Source organism: Mytilus galloprovincialis, chromosome 4 (genome assembly GCF_965363235.1).
Source record: "Mytilus galloprovincialis chromosome 4, xbMytGall1.hap1.1, whole genome shotgun sequence".
Lineage (NCBI taxonomy): Eukaryota > Metazoa > Mollusca > Bivalvia > Mytilida > Mytilidae > Mytilus > Mytilus galloprovincialis.
In genome coordinates, this window is record NC_134841.1 from 33,339,592 (window position 1) to 33,361,921 (window position 22,330).

Genomic DNA, 22,330 nt, shown 5'->3' on the forward strand with positions numbered 1-22,330 from the left:
CATGATGCTGAATGATAAGTCGTCAGCGTAGTGTTTTTGTTAACTGTAATAGTTGATTGTTTGTTTGTTTGTTTGTTTTCCTTTTTTCAATGGTCATATCAGTCTTCCTTCGACATGTGGGATTTTTATATCCGATAACATTAACGGTACCAATTTTTCTGCACCAGATGCGCATTTCGACAAATAATGTCTCTTCAGTGATGCTCGTGGCCAAAATATGTAAAATCCAAAGCTTATATAAAAGATGTAGAGCTATAATCCAAAAGTTCCAAAAAGTATAGCCAAATCCGTGAAAGGAATCAGAGCTTTGCATGAGGGAGATACATTCCTTAATTTATAATAATTTTTAACATTTTGTAACAGCAAATTTAATAACACAAAAAATCCGTATTTTCATGCCAGTACCGGAGTACTGGCTACTGGGCTGGTAATACCCTCGGGGTCTAACAGTCCACCAGCAGATGCATCGACCAAGTGGTAGTAATAATATAAATGGTACCAATTTTTCTGCACCAGATGCGCATTTCGACAAATAATGTCTCTTCAGTGATGCTCGTGGCCAAAATATGTAAAATCCAAAGCTTATGTAAAAGATGTAGAGCTATAATCCAAATGTTCCAAAAAGTATAGCCAAATCCGTGAAAGGAATCAGAGCTTTGCATGAGGGAGATACATTCCTTAATTTATAATAATTTTTAACATTTTGTAACGGCAAATTTTATAACACAAAAAATCCGTATTTTCATGCCAGTACCGGAGTACTGGCTACTGGGCTGGTAATACCCTCGGGGTCTAACAGTCCACCAGCAGATGCATCGACCAAGTGGTAGTAATAATATTAATGGTACCAATTTTTCTGCACCAGATGCGCATTTCGACAAATAATGTCTCTTCAGTGATGCTCGTGGCCAAAATATGTAAAATCCAAAGCTTATGTAAAAGATGTAGAGCTTTAATCCAAATGTTCCAAAAAGTATAGCCAAATCCGTGAAAGGAATCAGATCTTTGCATGAGGGAGATACATTCCTTAATTTATAATAATTTTTAACATTTTGTAACGGCAAATTTTATAACACAAAAAATCCGTATTTTCATGCCAGTACTCTACTGGGCTGGTGATACCCTCGGGGACTAACAGTCCACCAGTAGAGGCATCGACCCAGTGTTAGTAATAACATTAACGGTACCAATTTTTCTGCACCAGATGCGCATTTCGACAAATAATGTCTCTTCAGTGATGCTCGTGGCCAAAATATGTAAAATCCAAAGCTTATATTAAAGATGTAGAGCTATAATCCAAAAGTTCCAAAAAGTATAGCCAAATCCGTGAAAGGAATCAGAGCTTTGCATGGGGGAGATACATTCCTTAATTTATAAGTATCAACCCTCATTTAAAAACAAATATTTGAATATCGGAATTACAAAACGTTAACACAAATCAAATAAAAGTAGCTTCAGTTATATAATTTTATTAAATCAATAACAAGTGAGACTTGATGAAAATAATTTTAATGCTTGTAAACAAGATCTTTTAACATCTAACAAACTCGTGTTCACAATGTGTATTGATTGTCATATAAACTTATATTATTAAGTTTATGACAAAACACAATGCCTGTAACACAGATGCATTGATATTTAACAAATTCAAATTGAAACTCAAATGTTCATTTTGGTTTAAACTTTAACAAAAAGTGTGTGGCAAGTGCAAACCAAGTATACAATTTAACTGAAAATTAACATATGTATACACAATGATTGAATTTCAATAAAGAGCCAGAGTTGCCCGTCCTCAGTTATAATGACTTTTTAATGCATATAGAGAACCAATTTTGGGATTCCGCTAACATGCTTAACCCCGCCACATTATTTATGTATGTGCCTGTCCCAAGTCAGGAGTCTGTAATTCAGTGGTTGTCGTTTGTTTATGTGTTACATATTTGTTTTTCGTTCATTTTTTTTATACAAATAAGTTCGTTAGTTTTTCTCATTTGAATTGCTTTACATTGTCATATCGGGGCCTTTTATAGCTGACTATGCGGTATGGGCTTTGCTCATTGTTGAAGGCCGTACGGTGACCTATAGTTGTTAATGTCTGTGTCATTTTGGTCTCTTGTGGATAATTGTCTCATTGGCAATCATACCATATCTTTTTTTATATTATTTACTTGAGCATACAATCACCATTTCTTCATCAGAAACATCATGAACAAAAAAAATTTCAACTTTATTTTCAATTGATTAAAAATGTTGATAATCAGTTCCATGTTTTACAAATGTTTTATTCACAATATTATTAATACTACACTGCATATAGTATTTTAAGGGTGGTCAAAATTACGGAAAATTGAATCACACTTCATACACCAAACATTTAACCATAAATATAAAAACACTTCTTCGACGAAACTAGTTATTGTTCAAAACCAAGTTTGCGATATAAGAAGAGAAAACGAAGAAAACGGATCTACATGTATTAAAAAACCTTTAAGCAAAGTACGAATAAAGTGTATCACAAGTTATTAATGGCACATCAACACATTTTTCAGTAAGTTTTGGCAAAATAAAAAAAAAACGAATATCTGAATCTGACCTGTACAAATAAATTGTTTTAAAGAAACCTCAAGTAACAGTAAATCTGTACATTGTATAAAAAACATGGATAAACAAAAGTGTTCCCTTAAATTAAACATTATAACAAATTTGTACTAATATTCTACCTCAGATTATGTGTAACAGTTGTTTGGTTTACTTAGTGGCATCATTCGCATGTTAAAATTGACTATAAGAGCGAACATAACTTAAACCCTCACAGTGAAAAGTATTTGATTGTTCACTTTGTTTTTCTAGTCAATAGTATGGTTCCCTTTAATAATGTGAAAATAATCATCGTCTCTTCTTTCGTTTCTCCTGTTTTGTGGCTGTAATTGTCGAATTGTCTTTCTTTGGACGGTAAAATTTGAGATTGCCTTCTGGTTTCCTATCAATTTTAGTCAAAGTTGGAAAGTCTTCTTGTTCCTCTGCGCTAATCATGTTTTGTTTTGTGGTTGCTATGGTCGGATTATCTTTCTTTGGACAGTTCCATTTTAGATTGCCGCTCGGTTTCTTATCAATTGTAGTCAAAATTGGAAAGTCTTCTTGTTCCTCAGCGCTCACTATGTTTCGTAATTCATCGGAAATTCCAGTTGATTGATTCGGAAGGGATTTTATTTTGATACGTTCACTTGATGACGGCGTGATAAAGTCATTAAGTGACATTGAACGATTTCCACGTGTTTCTTCATTGGCTGAGCGACCTCGACCTCTAAAGTTACCTCTTGGTCTTCTCTGGGGTGTACTACTTCTTCCTGCTCGTTCATTAATTGCGAATCTAGACTCTTTCATTTGTCCATTACCTTTAACTGATCTGTCCCATTCTTTTTTAAAGTGAGTCTGGTCTGAAACTTGCTTCCTTACTTCGCCCCTTGAAAAGTGTATTTGTGTTGGGGAACTCCTTGTATCTTTTTGAAACTCCAATTTAGTTGCATCTCGTGTCACGGACTCTTTGTGTTGCTTTTTCGTCCTTGATTCTCGGCATACACAACACGTTATATCATCGTTGGTTATAGAGAAGATGTGACCTTTAAAAGAATTCATGAGCAAATGATATAGAATAAATGTTTATGTTCAAATGAATTACAACAATTGAAGAGAAATCCATCTTTCAGAATAATAAGTACGGCATCTTGCGGACTGTTACGTGTACCTTGTGTAGTACAACTTTAAAAATACTCATCGTCGTCGTCTTTATTTATTAACCTTATGTTTCCAACGTAAAAAAAACACAAATAAAGTACACATTTGCTACTAAATATAACTAAGAAGTCCGATAAACGCGAGTTTATAGAAAAGTAAAATTATGAATATTATTTTTTTTTCTTCAAAATACCCATTTTTACAAATGCAAGTGATTACCTCGATTAAATTAGGCAAAACCTTACGGATTTTAAGACCCTAAATGCTTTTCAACTTCATACTTTATTTGGTCGTTTTGATTATTTTATTCGAGTATTTTGTAGACGAAACTCTCGTGTCATACATTTTTATCCTTGTATCTATGGTGATTAAATCATAAACTCTTTCGTTGAAAGAAGTTAGAGCTATTTTCTTCTACTTTATATTCTTCTTTTTGAAGGTTTGACGAATGAAATAATTTTTCAATCAATTATCTTTATTTCACATTTATTATATTATAGTTCGTTTCTCTGTGTGTTACATTTTAAATTTGTGTTTCTGTTGTGTCTTAGTTCTACTCTTATATTTGATGTGTTTCCCTCAGTTTTAGTTTGTAACCCGGATTTGTTTTTTTCTCAATTGATTTATGCATTTCGAACAGCGGTATACTACTGTTGCCTTTATTTATGAATACGCGTATATGTGTGTGAACTGTACTGACCTTTTCTACATATGGCCCACTCATCCTGATGAACTCCCATCTTATCTCGTAGGACAGGGTATGCTTCAGCATTAATTAAATGCACATCTTCCTCTATACTCTCAAGGCTTGCGATAAGAAAGGAAAGTAACTCATCAATATGTTGGTGATCATATTCAGCTCGAACAATTTGTGCTTTTATGAAGTGAACTACATCGTTCCCCTTAATGCTAATGTAGGTCATGTTTGTCGTTTTTGTTATATCTTTAGGTCTCGCTCCTGCAGCGGTAAAGGAGTCATGTTTTATATCAAGAGGAACATCACTTTCAATCAAATGACTTTGCATTTTGCTGTCTTCGAGAGGTTTGACTCCTTCAGCAACACGCTTGTCGTTAAAGGCAGCTTCCAAAACATCCGGTTTACTTGAACATATTGTTACGACCCAAAGAGTATGTAACTTATAGATTTCCTGAAACAAGTCTTCAAAACTATGTATATCACTTAATCCCTGGTTAACAGTATCGTATATCCTATTAGCAATTGAAGTTGTGAACGATAAATTGTCAACAAAGTTTTGATCAGAATTTAAATACTTAACAATTTGTCTGTAGGTTGCGAATTTTTTCAAATACGTATTTATAAGGTTTACAATGTCTCCACTATAACAAGGAAATGTTATTTGACGATTGGTATTCCTTTCCAAAATGTTGCTCTTAGCTGCTTCGATAAACTGCTTCTTACATTTGAGGACACGGTCATATCGTGGATGTTTATGAATGATTGTTTTGCAGGTTGGGCATTTTATAACAAGAGCATCCTTTGATTTCCTCATATATGCATCTAAAATTGTATCCGTAAATGTGTGACCACATTCTTTCAGGGTTACTGTTTTGTAAAATTTTGAATACGGATTGCTACTATCGCCCGGAAACTGATTTGGTTTGCATTCTATACAGATATCTGGACAAGGCTCGCCACAATATCCAGAACATATATGTCCACATCCCAGGATACTTTTGCATGGTTGACTACATTTTTGACGGTCGCATATTTCGCTACATAATTTGGAACATTTGGAATGTGGACACTGCCAGACGCACGGTTGTTTGCACGGTTTACATGGTTGACTACATATGTTGGTACACTTTCTATGGTCACAAGCGTAAGTACAAGGTTTGTTGCAAGGTTTGCAATGTAGACAATTGTAACCGTTGCATTTATGTCCACATAGCTGCTCCTTTTCGCATTTTCTTTGGCATATTTTGTGGATCAAGCCGCCCTGGCATTCAATGCACAAATGCGTACAAATATGGCCACAGGAAAGCCGTTTTTGGCATTTTGAAGTACATTTTATAGGATGTCCAGCTCTATAACATTCAATTTCAATCGAATGCCCACAGGGTAATTTTTGCGAAACGTGATGACAACATAAAGGTATATCATTCGTATTCATCGGGTTTTCTGCCGTATCGATTTTATCGATTGCTTGTTTCATACTACATGGGATATTTGTTGTGTGGTTACATGACGGATAAGTATATGGAACTGTTACATTGCATTGCAAAGCTGAACCTTCTCTTTCCTCTTTGGATTCCCAACATGCAACGCTTAGAGTATGGCCACATGTTTTTAAGTATACGTCAACGTTTGACATACACTTAATACTTTCTAATGCCGGATCTACACCACATGAAATAATTTGTTCGTGTTGACATTTGGGCATTTTCTTTTGAACATCATATGAACAACAAATCTGTTCCGGGTTTTTATAGCATTCTACCTTGTTTGTATGGCCACATTTTGGTAAAGTTTTCTGTACAAATTCCAAACATTTAAATGTGTTTAAGTCCTCTGAACAAGACATTTTCTGCATATGCTGACATCCCGTTATAACTCTTTCTATAATTGCGGAACAATAACAGGAAGACGGAAAATGACATGTCCTGTTACATACATGAAGTTTGTCGCAAAGCTTCCTACATTTGTCTTTGCAAGTTGCATGTTTTGCCATAAAGCAATCTGATTCAACTGAATGTCCGCAGTTGAACTTCTTTGTGACGGACTCCATGCAATTTATTTTATCTAAATCAGTATGACATTCTACGATTAGTGTGTGTTTGCACATCTTGAAAGTCTTTTCTGTTTGTATCAAGCATTTGATTTCATTTTCGAATACACGCTTCGATTCGTGACATTCTCTTTCGTATTCATGACCGCATTTAGATCTTGTATCGATTACATTTTCTTTACACTTATAGCTGTCAACTATTGTGTGACAACGCATTAAAGCGGTATGGCCACATTTGAGAAGTCTCTGTACTTCTGTATAACATTTATGCTCCATTGGCTCAATATAACACTTTACTTGATTAATATGCCCGCATGAAAGTTGTTTTTCTATTTTTACCCAGCATTCACATGGATTTGATTCGTGACATCTTCGAGGGCATTTGTGTTCGTTTGGACATGTCTTTGGACAGTTTTTCATACATTCGTATTCTATATGATCCCTATCAAAACTGTGACATCTAAATCGACAAGCATGACCACAATTCAACCTAAACTCACACGGAATACCGCATCCACCATCGGGGGCTTTCAAGAAGTCTGTTGGAGATATTGCTTGAATTTCCTGCTTTTCGGGGTGATTTTGACAATACAAAAACAAACCTTTGCCGATACTGTTTTTACGTTTTAGTGTATCTGATATAACCTGCCAATGTTTAGATTTCCTTGTTAGGGTATCGATGTTGCCTATGATGTACATTCCCTTTTTGGCACGAGACAATGCAACACATATCCTGTTTTCTTTATTAAGAAAACCAATCACCCCCTCCTGATTGCTTCTGACCAAGGACAAGATGATGACTTCATTTTCCTCGCCTTGATAGTTGTCCAAAACACATATGGTGACACCTTCGAATTCTGCTTTTGGCATTTTCTTTTGAATGCAATACATCTGACCCGAATAAGCTGCTAAAATTGTTATTTGGCTCGGCTTGTAACCCTGGTTCAGCAAATATCTGCATAATTCTCTTGCGTAGTCAGCTTCGAATTCATTTGAATAACTTCTCCCTTCATCGCTGTAAACCTCAGGGCTCGAATGGTTGATAAAATAAAGATTCTGTCGAATTCCTCCAACATCTTCATAATACGTTACATTTTCGTTGTCTTCCAAAGCAGGATAAATATGTCTCACCAGATCTGCAATATCAGGTCTCATTCTGTGTTGTCTTTGTAGGCAATAATAATGTAATTCGTTATTTATCATTCTTTCAAAAAGAGAGACTGACAAATTGTATTTGATTGCAAGTTCGTGAACAGCTGGTTTAGGTTCTAGTTGTTTGTGATCACCTATAAGAATGACGTGTTGACAATTTTGGCTGAGGGCTGTAACAATGTGTGCTTCCAATACTTCAGCTGCCTCCTCAATAATTGTAATTGTTGGTTTCAGTTTTGCTAGAGAATCGTAATATCGAGCTGCAGCCGTTGTTGTCAGTGCAATTACAGATGCTTTGCTCATAATAAGTTCATCAATTTGAAATTTGGCTTGTTTGTATCGATCAAATAATGCACTGATAAGTCCTTCGGTGTCTTGCAGTTGTTGCTTTTGTGATTCTATATACTGGGAGACCCAGAAACGATAAAACTTCCATCGATCTTCTAAAGTTAGTTCCCAGAGATCTGTGATGATATCTGCTGTTTCTCTGATCACCTTTTCTCCAAATCTGATGTTTTGTTTTACCTTTTCTGCCTCATTGCGCAATACGTCACGACATCTTTCCTCAACATTTTTCTTTTCGTTTTTCTTGAGCTGTTTTATTATGTCTAAACCTAAGTTTTCGGTACTATATACCTCGTTGTATTCGTCATCTTCTATGTGTCTTTCAGCATATTCGAATTCTGCCTCACTTGTAATATCAATATATACAGCATCATCGTTAGCAATGTGGTTGTGTTTGTACCGGCCTGTTGAACCATTTTGGCGTCCTTGGTAGATTTTCTCAACTTCTTTGTACCAAAATCCTTCTGTAACTTCAAGCCATCGGTAGAAAGCTTTGTCTGGCTTTTCTCTGAATTCTTTTCTATGATCGCTAGACATGACAGTCTTTAAAACAATGAAGCCAAGAACAATTTGTTCATTTTGAATAGCTGTCAATCTGGATTTGATTTGCACCATGCGTGATTTTAATCTGTCCACGAGTGTAATGGTGTTGCTATCTATATTTTTTAAACGTTGTAGTTTGTAGGCTGTTTTACGATAGTTCGATAGGAACTTTGATCGATGTTTGAACAAGGTAAACTGCTCAACTGATGGATTCTTACAGCGGCTCCCTATTCTAACAATATCTTCCTTCGGAATTGACCCTTGGAATTTTATTATTCCTTCAAGGAACTGGTCTAAGGCATGATTTGTAAAACAGACAACCATGATAGAATTTTTACATTCATATTCAAACATATCTTCCTCATCTGGAATTCTCCTGTATAACCTACGTTCATCCCTTAAAACATTCCTATCACTCCAAACGAGCTTGTTGTAAAGTAGTATTTTAGCAATTTGAAGTCCTATGTAGGTTTTACCTGTACCTGGAGGACCTTGTATAACAACGAACTCTTTAGTTAAAGCTGCATGAAATGCTTCCCATTGAGCAGCATCAAGGTGAAGATCGTCCATACTAGGCCATTCTTCAATATTCAAAATATTCACAAAAGTTCTTTGTTCCGAGACAGGCATGAAGTCATAAGTTTGAGACCCTTCTCTTATATAACTCGGTGGCAAAATATCTCTTTCGCAATCGACAATGTATCTTTTGAATGGTATGTGCCCTTTAACTTTTTTTAATGCCGCTAAAACATGGCGATAAGATTCAAAATATGCTGATGATGACTCAATCATTACACCGTTAATGTTACGTGATATATTTTGATCCTTTCTAGTTATGAATATTTGGGCTTTGAATACACCTGACCGTTCCAAATCTTTTCTGTCAGAATCAACTATAACTGCGAATAAAACTGTGCGAAAATTATCAAATGAAAGACAGACAAGAGACCCATAAATTAGTCTTTTTGAGGTAAACCAGTTTATTTTCTTAACTTGCTGATAATCGAGCTCGATTTCATAAACCGTTCCAAACTCATGTGATAACGTTGTGCCCATAATTTTTACATTACGATATAACCGTCCATCTTCTAAACGAATATGACGACAACGCGGTTGATTTTCGTCATGATTTATTTGTATGTACTCTTTCACTGCGCTTCTAAGTGGACAAATAAAATCCTCTCTGTATAATCTAAATTGAACATCAAGATAGTGTTCAAGGTTTGTATACCGTCCCTTTGATTTGTTTCGACGAAGAAATTCAGTTGGTTCAAATACATCTCGATCGCTCGGTATGATGGAAAGTCGACGAAAATCGTCTGACGGTAACAGTTTATCTTCAAAGTCGTCTTCAACTTTTGGTATCGTCTTACATTTTGCCTTTTCTGTTAAAGTGTGAATTATATCGTGCCTTAATTTTGATACGCTATTAAGTTTTGTTTCCTTTTCGACTAAAATGTCGCTCGCTATAATCGTTTGGTTTAGAAAATCAACTAATCCAATTGTCTGTGGTGTCATTGCCGAACTCGGTGTTCTCATAAACAGCTGCTGAATTATCAGAATAAAATCATCCAATAGACAGTTTAGTGGATGGGAACATTCTAGGTGTTCGTCATAGTGTTGTATTAGGCTTAAGCCATTTAAACCAAGAAGGCTTGAATCTGAGATATCGCATAACAGCCGTAATATTAGGTCTGCATTACCATTGCTTCTAAGTGCCTTGCTTACAATATGTACAAAAGCAGAAATTGTTTCCAGCTTCAAATCAGATTTATTCATAAAATATTTTAAATTATTTGTCGATGTTATACAGACCAATAATTCCTTATCGTCTATGTTATTTTCAAACATTTCCAATATGCGTCTAGATGTCAAACAATTTCCATGACTTTTTAAAGACATCTTTACTGTTCGATTCTGACTTTTAAATCAATTAAGATCTGAAATAATAAGAAAAATAATAATGTATTTCACATTATTGAATAAGTTAAGTCAATAATGACACTGCTTTTCATGTCTATCAACAATAATCATTCGGTTATGTATGTATCTCCGGATTTACTGATTAAGATTGAATTGAAGTTGAAAGCAGGGATTTGTGGCGATTAAAAAACATCATCAGCTAAAGAATTTAGTGTAACAAATATTACTTTGACTTTGCCTATCTTTTAATTTGTTTCATTTTTCTTTGACTTTCTCACTGATTTAACTGAACTCAGATTCCACCTTGAACCCGTATCGATGGCTATCATGCTTCTTAGCAGCATACCTTTTTTAAAGGCAGTAGTTTTGTGTCTCAATTTTTATTCTTGGTGATAGTTCACCAAAGAAAACCATGGTTTCAAAGAAGATGTGCAAAAGTTACACTAGATACGGTTTTGTTTCTTTGTCTATCAACTAGACATTAAATATCCACTTTACTGATGGATGATGGTTCCTGTGTTTCCTGAAGTAAAATCTTACAGTTTAAGGTTTATTTGTTCTGTTTGAGTGTTCATTTATTACAATGATACTATACAACTATGTATAATTATAAATAATGAGAGGACACTGCTGCAACCTGATTCGTTCTTGTTAGAAAGAATGAAGAAAAAATATATCAGTTGGCGAAAAAATATCGTTTTAGTAAAAGAGGTGGCGAAAAAGTTGACACAATTAAGGGAGACTCTGGACAATAAAGGTTTCACTACACGTATTACGTAAAATTAAAATTATCCATTAGCAATCAGGTACATCATGTCAAGGTCAGATCAAACACAACAAGACGTACACGAACATGTTTAAGTAATTAAGGTAAACTATATATATTTTACTACATTGCATACGTAAAATTCCAATAAAAAAAACCAAGTAAAATATAGAATTCTTTATTTTATGGCAAAAAAGTGATTGCTAAAAAACAAAATGTCAAAAGTTTCATTATGGCTTACAGATTTTTTTTTACTCGTAATAATAAACCCTTAGCCTTACATTACGCAGATTATCTTTGAGGTTGGTGTCTCTTTCATATCGCTCAAAATGTATATAATATATTTTTATTCAACTACATACCCAAACTACATGGTGCATCCCCGTTTGTATTCAATAAACTTGTACATTGTAGAGGAAGGCAAATAATAACAAATGAACCTTACTACGACCAATTAAATACTTTTGTTTTTACTTCCTGGTGAGAAGAAGTAAAACGTACAAGTATTTTCTTTGTATATTTAACCACTATTATTTTTAGATCCGGAATTTAAAGTGTATATTTTTGTCGGCTCACCTCGACTATCGTAATTTTCAAGCACTTTACTTATTTTTTGTTTTTTTCTTTAAAACGGTATTTTAGTACATTTTTTTTAATAATGAAAGAAAAAGAAGTCAAATTTCTTTACCTTAGATTAAGATGCAATATTAACAACTAAATAGTATCATTTTCATAACAGTGTAGGCAACCGCAAGACTTTTGTTGGTTATAATACTGAACTATATTTGTCAGGCTATTGATAACAGTGATTTTACAGACGAACGTTCACCTAATCTGACCAAATCAACTGATAACCTGAGCGCCCAAATAAATGATCTTGTCTACGCTATTATGAAAATGATTCTATTCGTGCACATGGTGCAATACGAAATACTTCTATTATATAACTATTTATGCAGATTTTTTTCTTAATCCTCTGTTACTCTCGTACCTTCTGTTTTTCTTCTGGTTCCTGGCTGGTCTTGTCTTCGAAAGGTCAATATAAAGGTTACTGAAAAAGAGCAATCAAGTTACGTTTTAGATGAAAATGAGGTTTAAAGCTAAGAAATTTTTAGGGTGTGAATAAGAAGAGTCTGAGATATGTAGTGTATATCAATAAAACAGCGACCTAACGACAAATCAAATAAAACAAAATAAAACTATAAAAATGTCAATAAAGAACTTTAATTGCCAACACAATATTTCAATCTCAAAATCGCCCCTCCTCTAAAACAACTAAACATACAATATACTTAAAATCTGTCTAAAAGAACAAGACAATCGACCAGAAACATTCAATATTGATTTTAAGGTAATAAATTCAAGACAATCATTTAGGTTCAGACTTTCGATATAGGCACATGAACATGTTGCACAGGTTAAAACTATGGTTGTTTTATCGACCCATTTTAACTGGGTCCGATGAAATTATAACACACATATGCGTATGAGTAAGGGAGGAGGTAGAGTGGTCGGTTGCCCCAACCCCTTTCAAAATAGAGGTGGGGGGTCTATGGTCTACAATCAAACACAAATTTTGGGCAAAATGAAGTAGTATGGTATTGTGCCGTTGTCTGTCCAGTAATATCTATTTTGGTTTGACTGATTTAAAGCTTGTCTAAGCCAAGGCTAAGCTATACTCACGGCTCTTAAATCTATACCATTTCATCATTGGTCCTCATTTATCATTTGGATTTGAAGCATATGTTGCAGTTCCTTTTACAATATTTTCTTTAGGCGGACAATTGAAACATACCTGACACCATGTTGTCCCCAGTATCATAGCAGTACAACGTTGATAAACATTTCGCAAAATCGAAAGTGAAAGTAGAATAGGAAAATTTCCCAGTAGTCAGGTGAATGACCTTTCATATATCAATAATCTAATCAAGTGATTTTAATTTAAATTACCTATAACGTGATTTTTAAAAGTCGATAACTAAAATATTATCATTAACAAAGATAAATTCAACGGATACTGATAATATTATACAGAAATCTCGACAAAGCTTTTGCACTAAAAAATACCATTACCATGATTTGTTTACCTTCTAAGATTTTAAAGGCATGTACTAAAAGGTGGAGTGAAGTGGTGGAGCGGAGTGGTGGAGTGGAGTGGTGGAGTGTTGGAGTGCTGGTGTTTTTGAGTGGAGTCACGGTGTAAAAACATGGATTTAGTATAAAAAAAAAATTATAAGATATTTTTGTATACATATGTAGCTATAAAAACCATAAATGTTTCAACAGCATCCAAAAAAAAATAAGATTAATGTTATATGATAGATTTCTATAATTTAGGAGCAAGTTTCAGCAGTTTTACCTTAGTTAACAACATTCTGATGAAATAATTTTAAAGACAAGACACTGAAGTTCAAAGACATGATTTAACTAAACAACCATTCCATCTTACTTTCATAGCTGGAATAATAAGAAAATGATTCGACTGTGGACAATCATTTTCAGATTAACAATGAAATGTTCCAAATGATCTTGTGTTGAAAAGATATGATTACAGAATGTATTTAAGTCCAAGATCTAAAATCTTGAAACAATCTTTCTTCACAAAACACATATTTTCATTTAGATGGTGACCGTGCAAAAAAAAAGGATCCTCAGTTTGAATTCAAAGATGTTTGAATCCATAATGAAATAAAGCAAGGTTTGTCAGATGAGCATTTGCTTTTACTAAATCGCTTGGAATTCAACATTAAATGTTCAGCACAAAAGATAAAGTCTTCATTTTACAATCAAATTTGTTGAAAATGTTTTTTTTTCTTTGTATACTTCTATCTGTCTTGTTTTCATAATATGCAGAACATATAATGTGTGGTTTTTTCCTGATTTAACATCTGTTTATTTTATCAAATTACTAAAAAAAAACATTTCTCATCTATTAAAGCTATTTAGTTTCAGAGGTTATAGTAATGACAGTTTTATGGGTTCTCTGAACAAGCGATGGTGGCTAGATACAGTTTCCTCATCTATTTTTAGTTGGAAGAAACACATTATTTTAAATAGTACATTCATTAAATTAACATGCAAGATAAAATCAAAGTGAAAATGTTGATTGACAATTTTATTTTATTATATCATAGTCTATTGATAACAAAAATATTAATAATTTTAAATTTTTTATCACAAGATGTTTTTTAGTCTCTGTTTGATTCTAACATATTTTGCCGGAAATTAGACATACATTTTTTTAAATTACCGACTAAACCTAACACAATTTGAAAATTATTATAAGCACTGTGTGTATTTTGATAAAAGTTTTGTGAGCTCATCTAAACTTTATTTTAACTGCATAGATTACTGGGCCTTTGCTTTCCCCCTTCTTATTAGAAATACACTATTATTCAGGACAGTAAAATAAATTACACGATAAACAACATTATCCCCCTCCATCTAAGCTGTCATAAAATGCTACCCAAAACATTGTCCAACTTTGATGAATTAATCAAATATGTCAAATGAAATAATATAAAACATCCTGTGCTGCAATTTAAAAAAAAAGCAATTATAAATTATTTTTAAATTGATATTGGTTTTTTGATATATTAAATATATTTCACTCCATGACTCCACTCCAACACTACACAACTCCACTCCACTCCACCTTTTAGTACATGCCGATTTTAAAATACTGGGCTTTTTGAACATGTAAATAAGAAATATCCGCGGTCATTCGTATCGAACGTATATGTATAAGTATTATAATACTTTAAGACTGTCAGATACATAGTACTTCTACGTACACTATAAGCTAGTTATATCCTTTCTGTTGTCTATTGACAGAAGATTTCAGTTTCATATTTAATGAACCGGCATGATTGTTTGATTTGGGAAAAAAAGCCTGAAATAAAGACTGAATTGTTATTAAAGTGTTTCTACAAATACAATAAAAAACTAGTATCTCAATTGTTTGTAAAACAATTGAAAGGTCTTTCCTGTAAAAGTGATGTTTTCGTATTGTACTTTGTACGACCTTTCGTTTGATATACGACAAGCATACCTTCTGAAACTTTTCGCTTTTTACACTTAATGACCTCATCCGTCTACATTTTTGAGATCGGAATTATGATATATGGAACAGAGTAGATGAGCTTTCGTTTGATATGCAACAACACCATGTTCTTGAAAGTTTGATTTTTGCACTTAATAACCCTATCCAACAAATTTATGGAGGTCGGGAATTTGATATTTCAAATGTACACATCATGACCTTTCATTTGATATACAACAACCCTACCTTAAAAGAACATTTATTTTTTGCACTCAATGACCCCATCCAACCCATTTTTGGGAGACGTCAATTAGAAATTTGAAATGTACGCTTTATGTTCTTTCATTTGATATGCGACAACCTTACCATCTGAGAAATTTGAATGTTTGCACTAAATGACCCCACCCGTCCCCCTGGGATGAAAAGGGGGTTTAAAATTTTCATTTTCAAGTAGAGTTTATTAAGACCTTCAATTTGATATATCAGATGACCCCATTTGACAAAGTGCAAATAATGATGCAATATCAATTATATAAATAGAAGTTATGAAACTTACAAAGTCAATGCAAAACTTGAAAATTTCAAATTGAATTTTTGGTGTTTTTTTCCATGGAATATTTTTGGTATTTGGTCAAACATATAACTATGTCAACCTCTTCAATTTCTAAAACATTTTAAGTGGTAAGCTCTTGATGATTCAGAAATACATGCCTCCGCTCGAAAAACTTCAAACTGCATTATCTCTAAAACGACAATAGATATCTCAAATCTGTTAAATGATAAATGATCTACAGTTGAAGGACAACATTATAGAAAAAGAATTGGGACAATTTCAAAGTTCACCAAGGTCACAATTAATCATCATATATATGATGCAATACAAAACTTGAGAACCGGAAGTCGTAGAGACATGGGACTATCACCATTCAACTCAGGACCACTTGGCCTTTCAAATATTACAAGGTCAAGGTCATAGTAAAATGTGTAGGTCAAGGTGAAATTTCATCATGACCTGACATTGACCTCAAATTGAAGGTCTTGAACTACTGATCATCTTTGCAGTTTATAGTAGGTTGATATCTGTTACCTTTAAAAAGATATACACACAATACTATACTTTTAAGAATCATCCCGTCGTAACTTTTGAACAGACAGTCGGACTCTTTTGAGGTCAGTGTATAAAATGTAGAGCTCGTCGAGAGGAACATTTTATACGCTGTAAGTATGCAGCAAACTCTTATCGTTTTCTTAATATGAAAGATTGAAATTGCAGCGTAATTTTTTTTTGCACTCGGTGACCTTTGACCTTGGGTGCAAATTAAAGGTCACATGAACTTAAGATTATTGGTGTAGGTCCCAAGTCTTTACGACTTCCTGTTCTCGAGATACAATTTTTCAAAAATTGTGTATATTTTTTCAAGGGAAATAACTCCTTATAAGGGTTAACAACAAAATGATTGTTTATGTTTATTATCATTGCCATCTGGTCTTGTACATGTTGCCGTTTTCAAATCGATTCTATCTTGAATACTTTTTGAGAAAAATGTAAAAGAATGAAATTGCTTCAAGGGGACGTAACTCTCATAGAGAATGATGAAATCCTTAGCAGCCTCATATGGTAACACATCATAATGAGATCTAACTTTTGTCCAAATAAAATCATGATATCTTTAAAAACAACGAGGGGGGGCCATGTCGAAAAAAATCAATAAAAGGGAGATAACTTCTAAAGGGGATGATGAAATCCTACACAGCCTCATCTGGTAATACTTCATGATGAGGTCTACCAATGGTCCATATTTGGTCTTGATAACTCCAATAGAAACGACGGGAGGCCATGTCAAACAAATGCTGGATGAAAAAAAAAAAACAAAAAAAAAAAAAAAAAAAAAAAAAAAAACAGGAGAAAAACAATAAGGTCTTTCCTCGCGGAGAGGAAAGACCTTAAAAACATCCAAACTAACTTGAAGATTTGAAAGCCAGGGATGTATTATTATTATATATAACCAAAATCGGACCTTATAAGAATATCCGTAAATCTTAAACGGTCAACTTTTCCTTTCAGTAAAGAGTCCGATTTTAAGTCTAGTTAGCTTTCTAGTTTCTTAATATTTTCTTAATTAAACAACGGAGTACTCGCAGTCGGATCTGTACTTTGTTTCGTTTTAGTTGAGAGATGTATAACTTCCCTATCACGTCCGGTATGTGTTTTTGGTAGACTGAGGTTTATTTCTGCTTTGTATCAACGCTGCCACATTCTTTAAGCGTCTATCCCAGGTCTGGGACCTGTAATTGAGAGGTTGTCGGGTGGGTATTTTTTTCTTTCTATTCTCATATTTGTTTTTTGTTTATTAGTATTTTTTGTCTTTTATCGTTACTGCAGGTTAGGACGAGTGTTTGCGCATTCTAACACAGTCATGTAACATGTTTAACGCCGCCTCATTTAGTGTGTGTCTACCCAAAGTGAGGAGCCTGTAATTCAGTGGTTATCGTTGGTTCATTTCTGTTATAAAAAAAAAATCGTAAATTGTTTTGTTATAAATTACGCCCTTTACATTTTTCATTCGGGATTCCTCATTGTTGAAGCCTGAGCGGTTGACTATGATTGATTATATTTAATTCATTATTACTTTGGTAGATAGTGGTCTCATTGGCATACATACAAAATCTCCGTATTTGCTACATTTTGCTAAATAGAAGAAAAAAACATAGAGCTGACGCAGCTGCTGAATCATGTGCATTTTGATCGTATGAAAACAGATTGATTGAAACTAGGTCACCACAAAAAGTCAGGCAGTTGCATAATGCTTTATTGAAAGGAATGATTTCATGATTAATTATTAAAATTTACAAAATAGATATTAGACAGTAATGATTTGCATGCTACTAAAGAGTTCAGATACAAGCAGCACTAATATAGAAAATTAAAGAAAATAGAAGACATAATTTAAAATTTACATTTCATTGGCACGAACATAGGAAATCTGTTTGTCAAGAATATAAATGTTGTATGGTATTAAACACTAAAGTACTTCTTGATTATCCCTGACATGTGTAGTTAGAGACAGCATTTGAATTATCTTCAATTGAGTACTAGAAGGTGTGGTAATGCAATAGTCTCTCAATTTGATAATATGGTTAATATTTTATAATTTTAGCTTGAAATCTCCAGTTAAATCACGTATCACAAACGAACAAATACAGATAACGGGATGTAACTTCGCCTTGATTTAGATTAGACGTATACAGAGTCTTTCTGAAAAAGCAACACAATGAAAATGTCGTTTGTGTTATTCCTTATGTTTTACGAAAATAATTCAATTTGCAAAACAACATGTACATCTTCTAAGCTCAGGCTTGACTTTAAAATGTTCACAATAGTACGAAATAAAAACCCAATCACAGTATATTTAAGAAATAATTCCTTCATTTTTAACATGGGTAGGCATTATATTTGTCGATATTTTACACTGAGCGTTAGCGAGGTGTAAAATGTGGTCAAATGTAATGCCTACCCATGTTAAAATGAGCATAGAGCATGACATAAAGGAATTATTTCGATTCTAATAGGACAAATACAGTATTTTTATAGGTCGAAGCGTACGAAAATATCGTTAAAATGTTTGGCTTTTCCTAATTTCCTCCCCGAGGAGTCTGTGCATTACATTTCATATTTGATAAGTTTAAAAATTACAAGCAGGGTAAATATATGTTGTTTTATAAAAAAACATATAATAAAAGTTTATGTTAGCTGCTTAAATGTATATATTTTAAAGGATAACGATGGAAATAACGTTAATATACACAGTTAATTCGTGCGCATGTGTCAAACATATGTTGTGCTCATTAGAACACGGCTTTGTTTACAAAGCGTAATAAGGACGTCATATTAGAATATTAGTTACATAGTGTGCTAGTGACCTAATACGGTATATATGGGGTCAGTAAATTCCATATGGGGTGAAATCTGTTTACCAACAACCTCACATTGAATCGGTGCCTTTTACGCTTACATCACCATTCAATACACCTGACGCGGATAATAATCAAAATGATAATGGAAGTTATTTAATAGCGACCTTGATTGGCTATACTGCCCTCGCATGGTCGGTTATAATAAAAAAAAAACAAAAAAAAACATATACATGTACCTTTTTAAAGATGTTACTCGTAAATTGATGATAACGCCTTAATTTCGACTGTTAATTTTAAAGTTTATATCATATGTGTATATATATTAATAACCGAAGGTATAATTTTATAATGACATTGAACTAAGTTTTTAAACAATTACTAGAACACACCCGTGATATCGCAGGTCCGTGACTGAATTAAAGTATATAACTATGCGTAAACCTTATTTTAGTATTGGGATTGTCATGCCGATTATAAGATGCACAGTTTTCTCTGCTTTCAAAATCATCTTTCTGTTTGAACCCGTCGACCTGGAACTAATCAATTATTGGTAATGTTAATTATTTGGAAAAACAAAAGTTCCAGGAATGGAGTATTTTTTAATCAATAGCATTGTCCTACATTAGTTTTAAATAAAGTTGAATTCTTTGATTCGCTGTTTTACCGTCATGCCCGCTAACAAATTGAAAACTACCTATACGCCTTATTTTAAGTCCAGATTTTTAGTATTCGTATTGTCATCTGAGAAATTCTTACTGATTAAAATACTACAATAGGCAATGCTTGAATTTAGTAGTGTCAACCCTGTGATTATGACCCGTGTAGATAGCAAAATCCGAAATACACCATTTGATGGTGCGCCTGTCAGATGCGGAACGTACAGATAAGGTAATAGGTAACAGGTGAATATTGGTATCGGATTCGACCCGGAACTTGATAATTATGGGCAAGTGAATGTTATTTATGTGGAAAACAAAAGGGTCTAGAGTGGTGTAATTTTTAATCAACACAATTGTCCTTTATTGGCTTTATATAAAATTGAATTCTTTGATTTGTCGTTTTCACCCCATGACGGCTGACAAATTGGACCTCTTTATTTTAGTATTATAGATATACGTTTTTTCATTGATATTAAAACATTTTGTAGTTTTGGAGAGAGAAAAAAACTTCTTACTGAGGCATGATCATGTCTTTCCTTGCCCGGCATAAACAATAATTATAGTTTTCTAATGACAAACCAAACGGGATGTAAGACATGGATTTATTATATGTACTCTGGTGTCAGTGGCGTAGCTAGGTTATTTTTACGTGTACGCCCGAACCTTGTTGAGGGGCCTGAAGGCCCAAGCGGATCCAGGCCAAAGAACCTGTTGGTAGTAGATTAGCGGGGGTGAAGCCTCCGGAAGTTTATGCGTTATCGAGAATGACATATTACCATTCCTGTCAATGAAAACTCATCAATAACAACATTCTTTAGATTAAAAATTGTTTCTTTTTGATGTTTTATCTATTCATTGTGTTTACTTTCAAATATGATTAAAGCCTTAGGGGGCCGTGGGGTAAAGCACTCAATCAACGAAAACACATTTTCATGTGCAAATGTCGTAAATGAGTTGTTCAGGTGAAATATTAAAATTTGTAAAGGGTTCTCTATGGAACCCTGGTTCTCGCCTGGGATTTCTCCAAGCGACAAATAATTTATCAGTCCATTACAGGATTTAAACAAATCAAATATTTTCATTAGATATTTTGTCTTGGTCAGGAATATTAATTTCTGCACAAGTTTCATGACAAACTACGGAGGTTTATAAATTTATCACGAACATTAACTCATCATAGATACCAGCTTTGAAATTTTGTACTTGCGCCAGACGCTCGTATCGTCTACAAAGGACACATCAATGTCGCTCGAAACAAACGTGACAAAAATTCCAGATCGTCTGATTTAAATTGCGTAAAGATATTAAAGTCTGTCTGTCATTATAACAGTTACACGGAAAATTGAACGAAAAAAAGTTTGCTTCTAGCTAAAATTAACCATAAAAAAAAACTTCAATAAAGTTTCATTAAATTCGACGAATGTTTAACAAAGTAATTGACATGTAACACATTTTAATCTCAGACTGTAAATGCAAAATGAATTCCTTTTATCCATAAATTACGGGAAAACTCATCATAAAATAATTTTGTCATTATACTCTGGATACTCTATTGACCATCAACAGTTTTTGTCCAGCTACCGTAAAATTTTACGAAGGTTTGACAATTAAAGTTATTAATATCTTAAAACTTTAACAACATACTGAACCTAAATGTACATAGTTATAATATTGGCACCGCTGGCGAAATTTGAGGTAGGGCCAATTTGCCGATGATTTTTTTCACAGAAGGGCCAATTTCAAAAAGTGCCGAAAGAATAAAATTTACTATAAAAACAAAAAATAAACATGCTTTTTGATCAATATCTCGATTTACATATATTATGACATGTGTGATCAAAAGTTAATTTGACCCTAAAAAAGGATGAAAGTCCAATATGCGGATTTTCAGGTGTTTTTAGGTGAGAAAAACAGGGAATCCCCTCAGAAGGACATTTTAAACCAAAAAAAAATTATGCTTTTTATGACTGTTGTTATTCATACTACTTGTTCCCTCAAAAATGAAATTGGTTTAGAGTGTCCTTATTACATAAAAAACAACTTTTTAAAGAAAAAATTGTAACATCGATAAATTGTACCGATATAGCTGCTTAATAAGAGAGATATGTATAAGCATCGCCGTAGCTCCATTAATAGAGCACAATACTACTAATAAATGATGGTTTGAAAGAAAGGGTTCGAATCTCGCTCAGAATATTTGCATTTTTGTGTTGTTATATTAAATTTTAATGTTTCTATCATATTTTTTCGGATGTTTGCTTAATTCATAGAGTCATTCTGGTTCATTTTGACTATATAGTTTACTAGTTTATCATTTTACATGTATCAAAGAAAAAAATAATGTATTGCTTATTGTGTGCATTCCTAGACTATCCATACCCTTGACTTACTTTCTATCCATGTGGTTACATTTATTACATATATTCAAGGACCAACTGCCGTCAAACTGATGTAGGGGCCTGTACATAACCAATAACACGAGAATTAATTCTATAGCAATGAA

The 22,330-nt window shown here is 33.5% G+C and overlaps 1 protein-coding gene across 1 annotated transcript; it reads right to left on the minus strand.

The window, feature by feature from the left end:
- Nucleotides 1–2,249: 2,249 nt before the first annotated feature.
- On the minus strand, nucleotides 2,250–10,451 carry LOC143071934 (NFX1-type zinc finger-containing protein 1-like). The gene is made up of 2 exons (XM_076246631.1): nucleotides 4,436–10,451; nucleotides 2,250–3,620 (listed from the first exon to the last, which is right to left on the minus strand). The coding sequence occupies exons 1-2, from the start codon at nucleotides 10,422–10,424 to the stop codon at nucleotides 2,887–2,889; spliced, it is 6,723 nt and encodes a 2,240-aa protein (XP_076102746.1). The 5' UTR covers nucleotides 10,425–10,451; the 3' UTR covers nucleotides 2,250–2,886.
- Nucleotides 10,452–22,330: the final 11,879 nt, after the last annotated feature.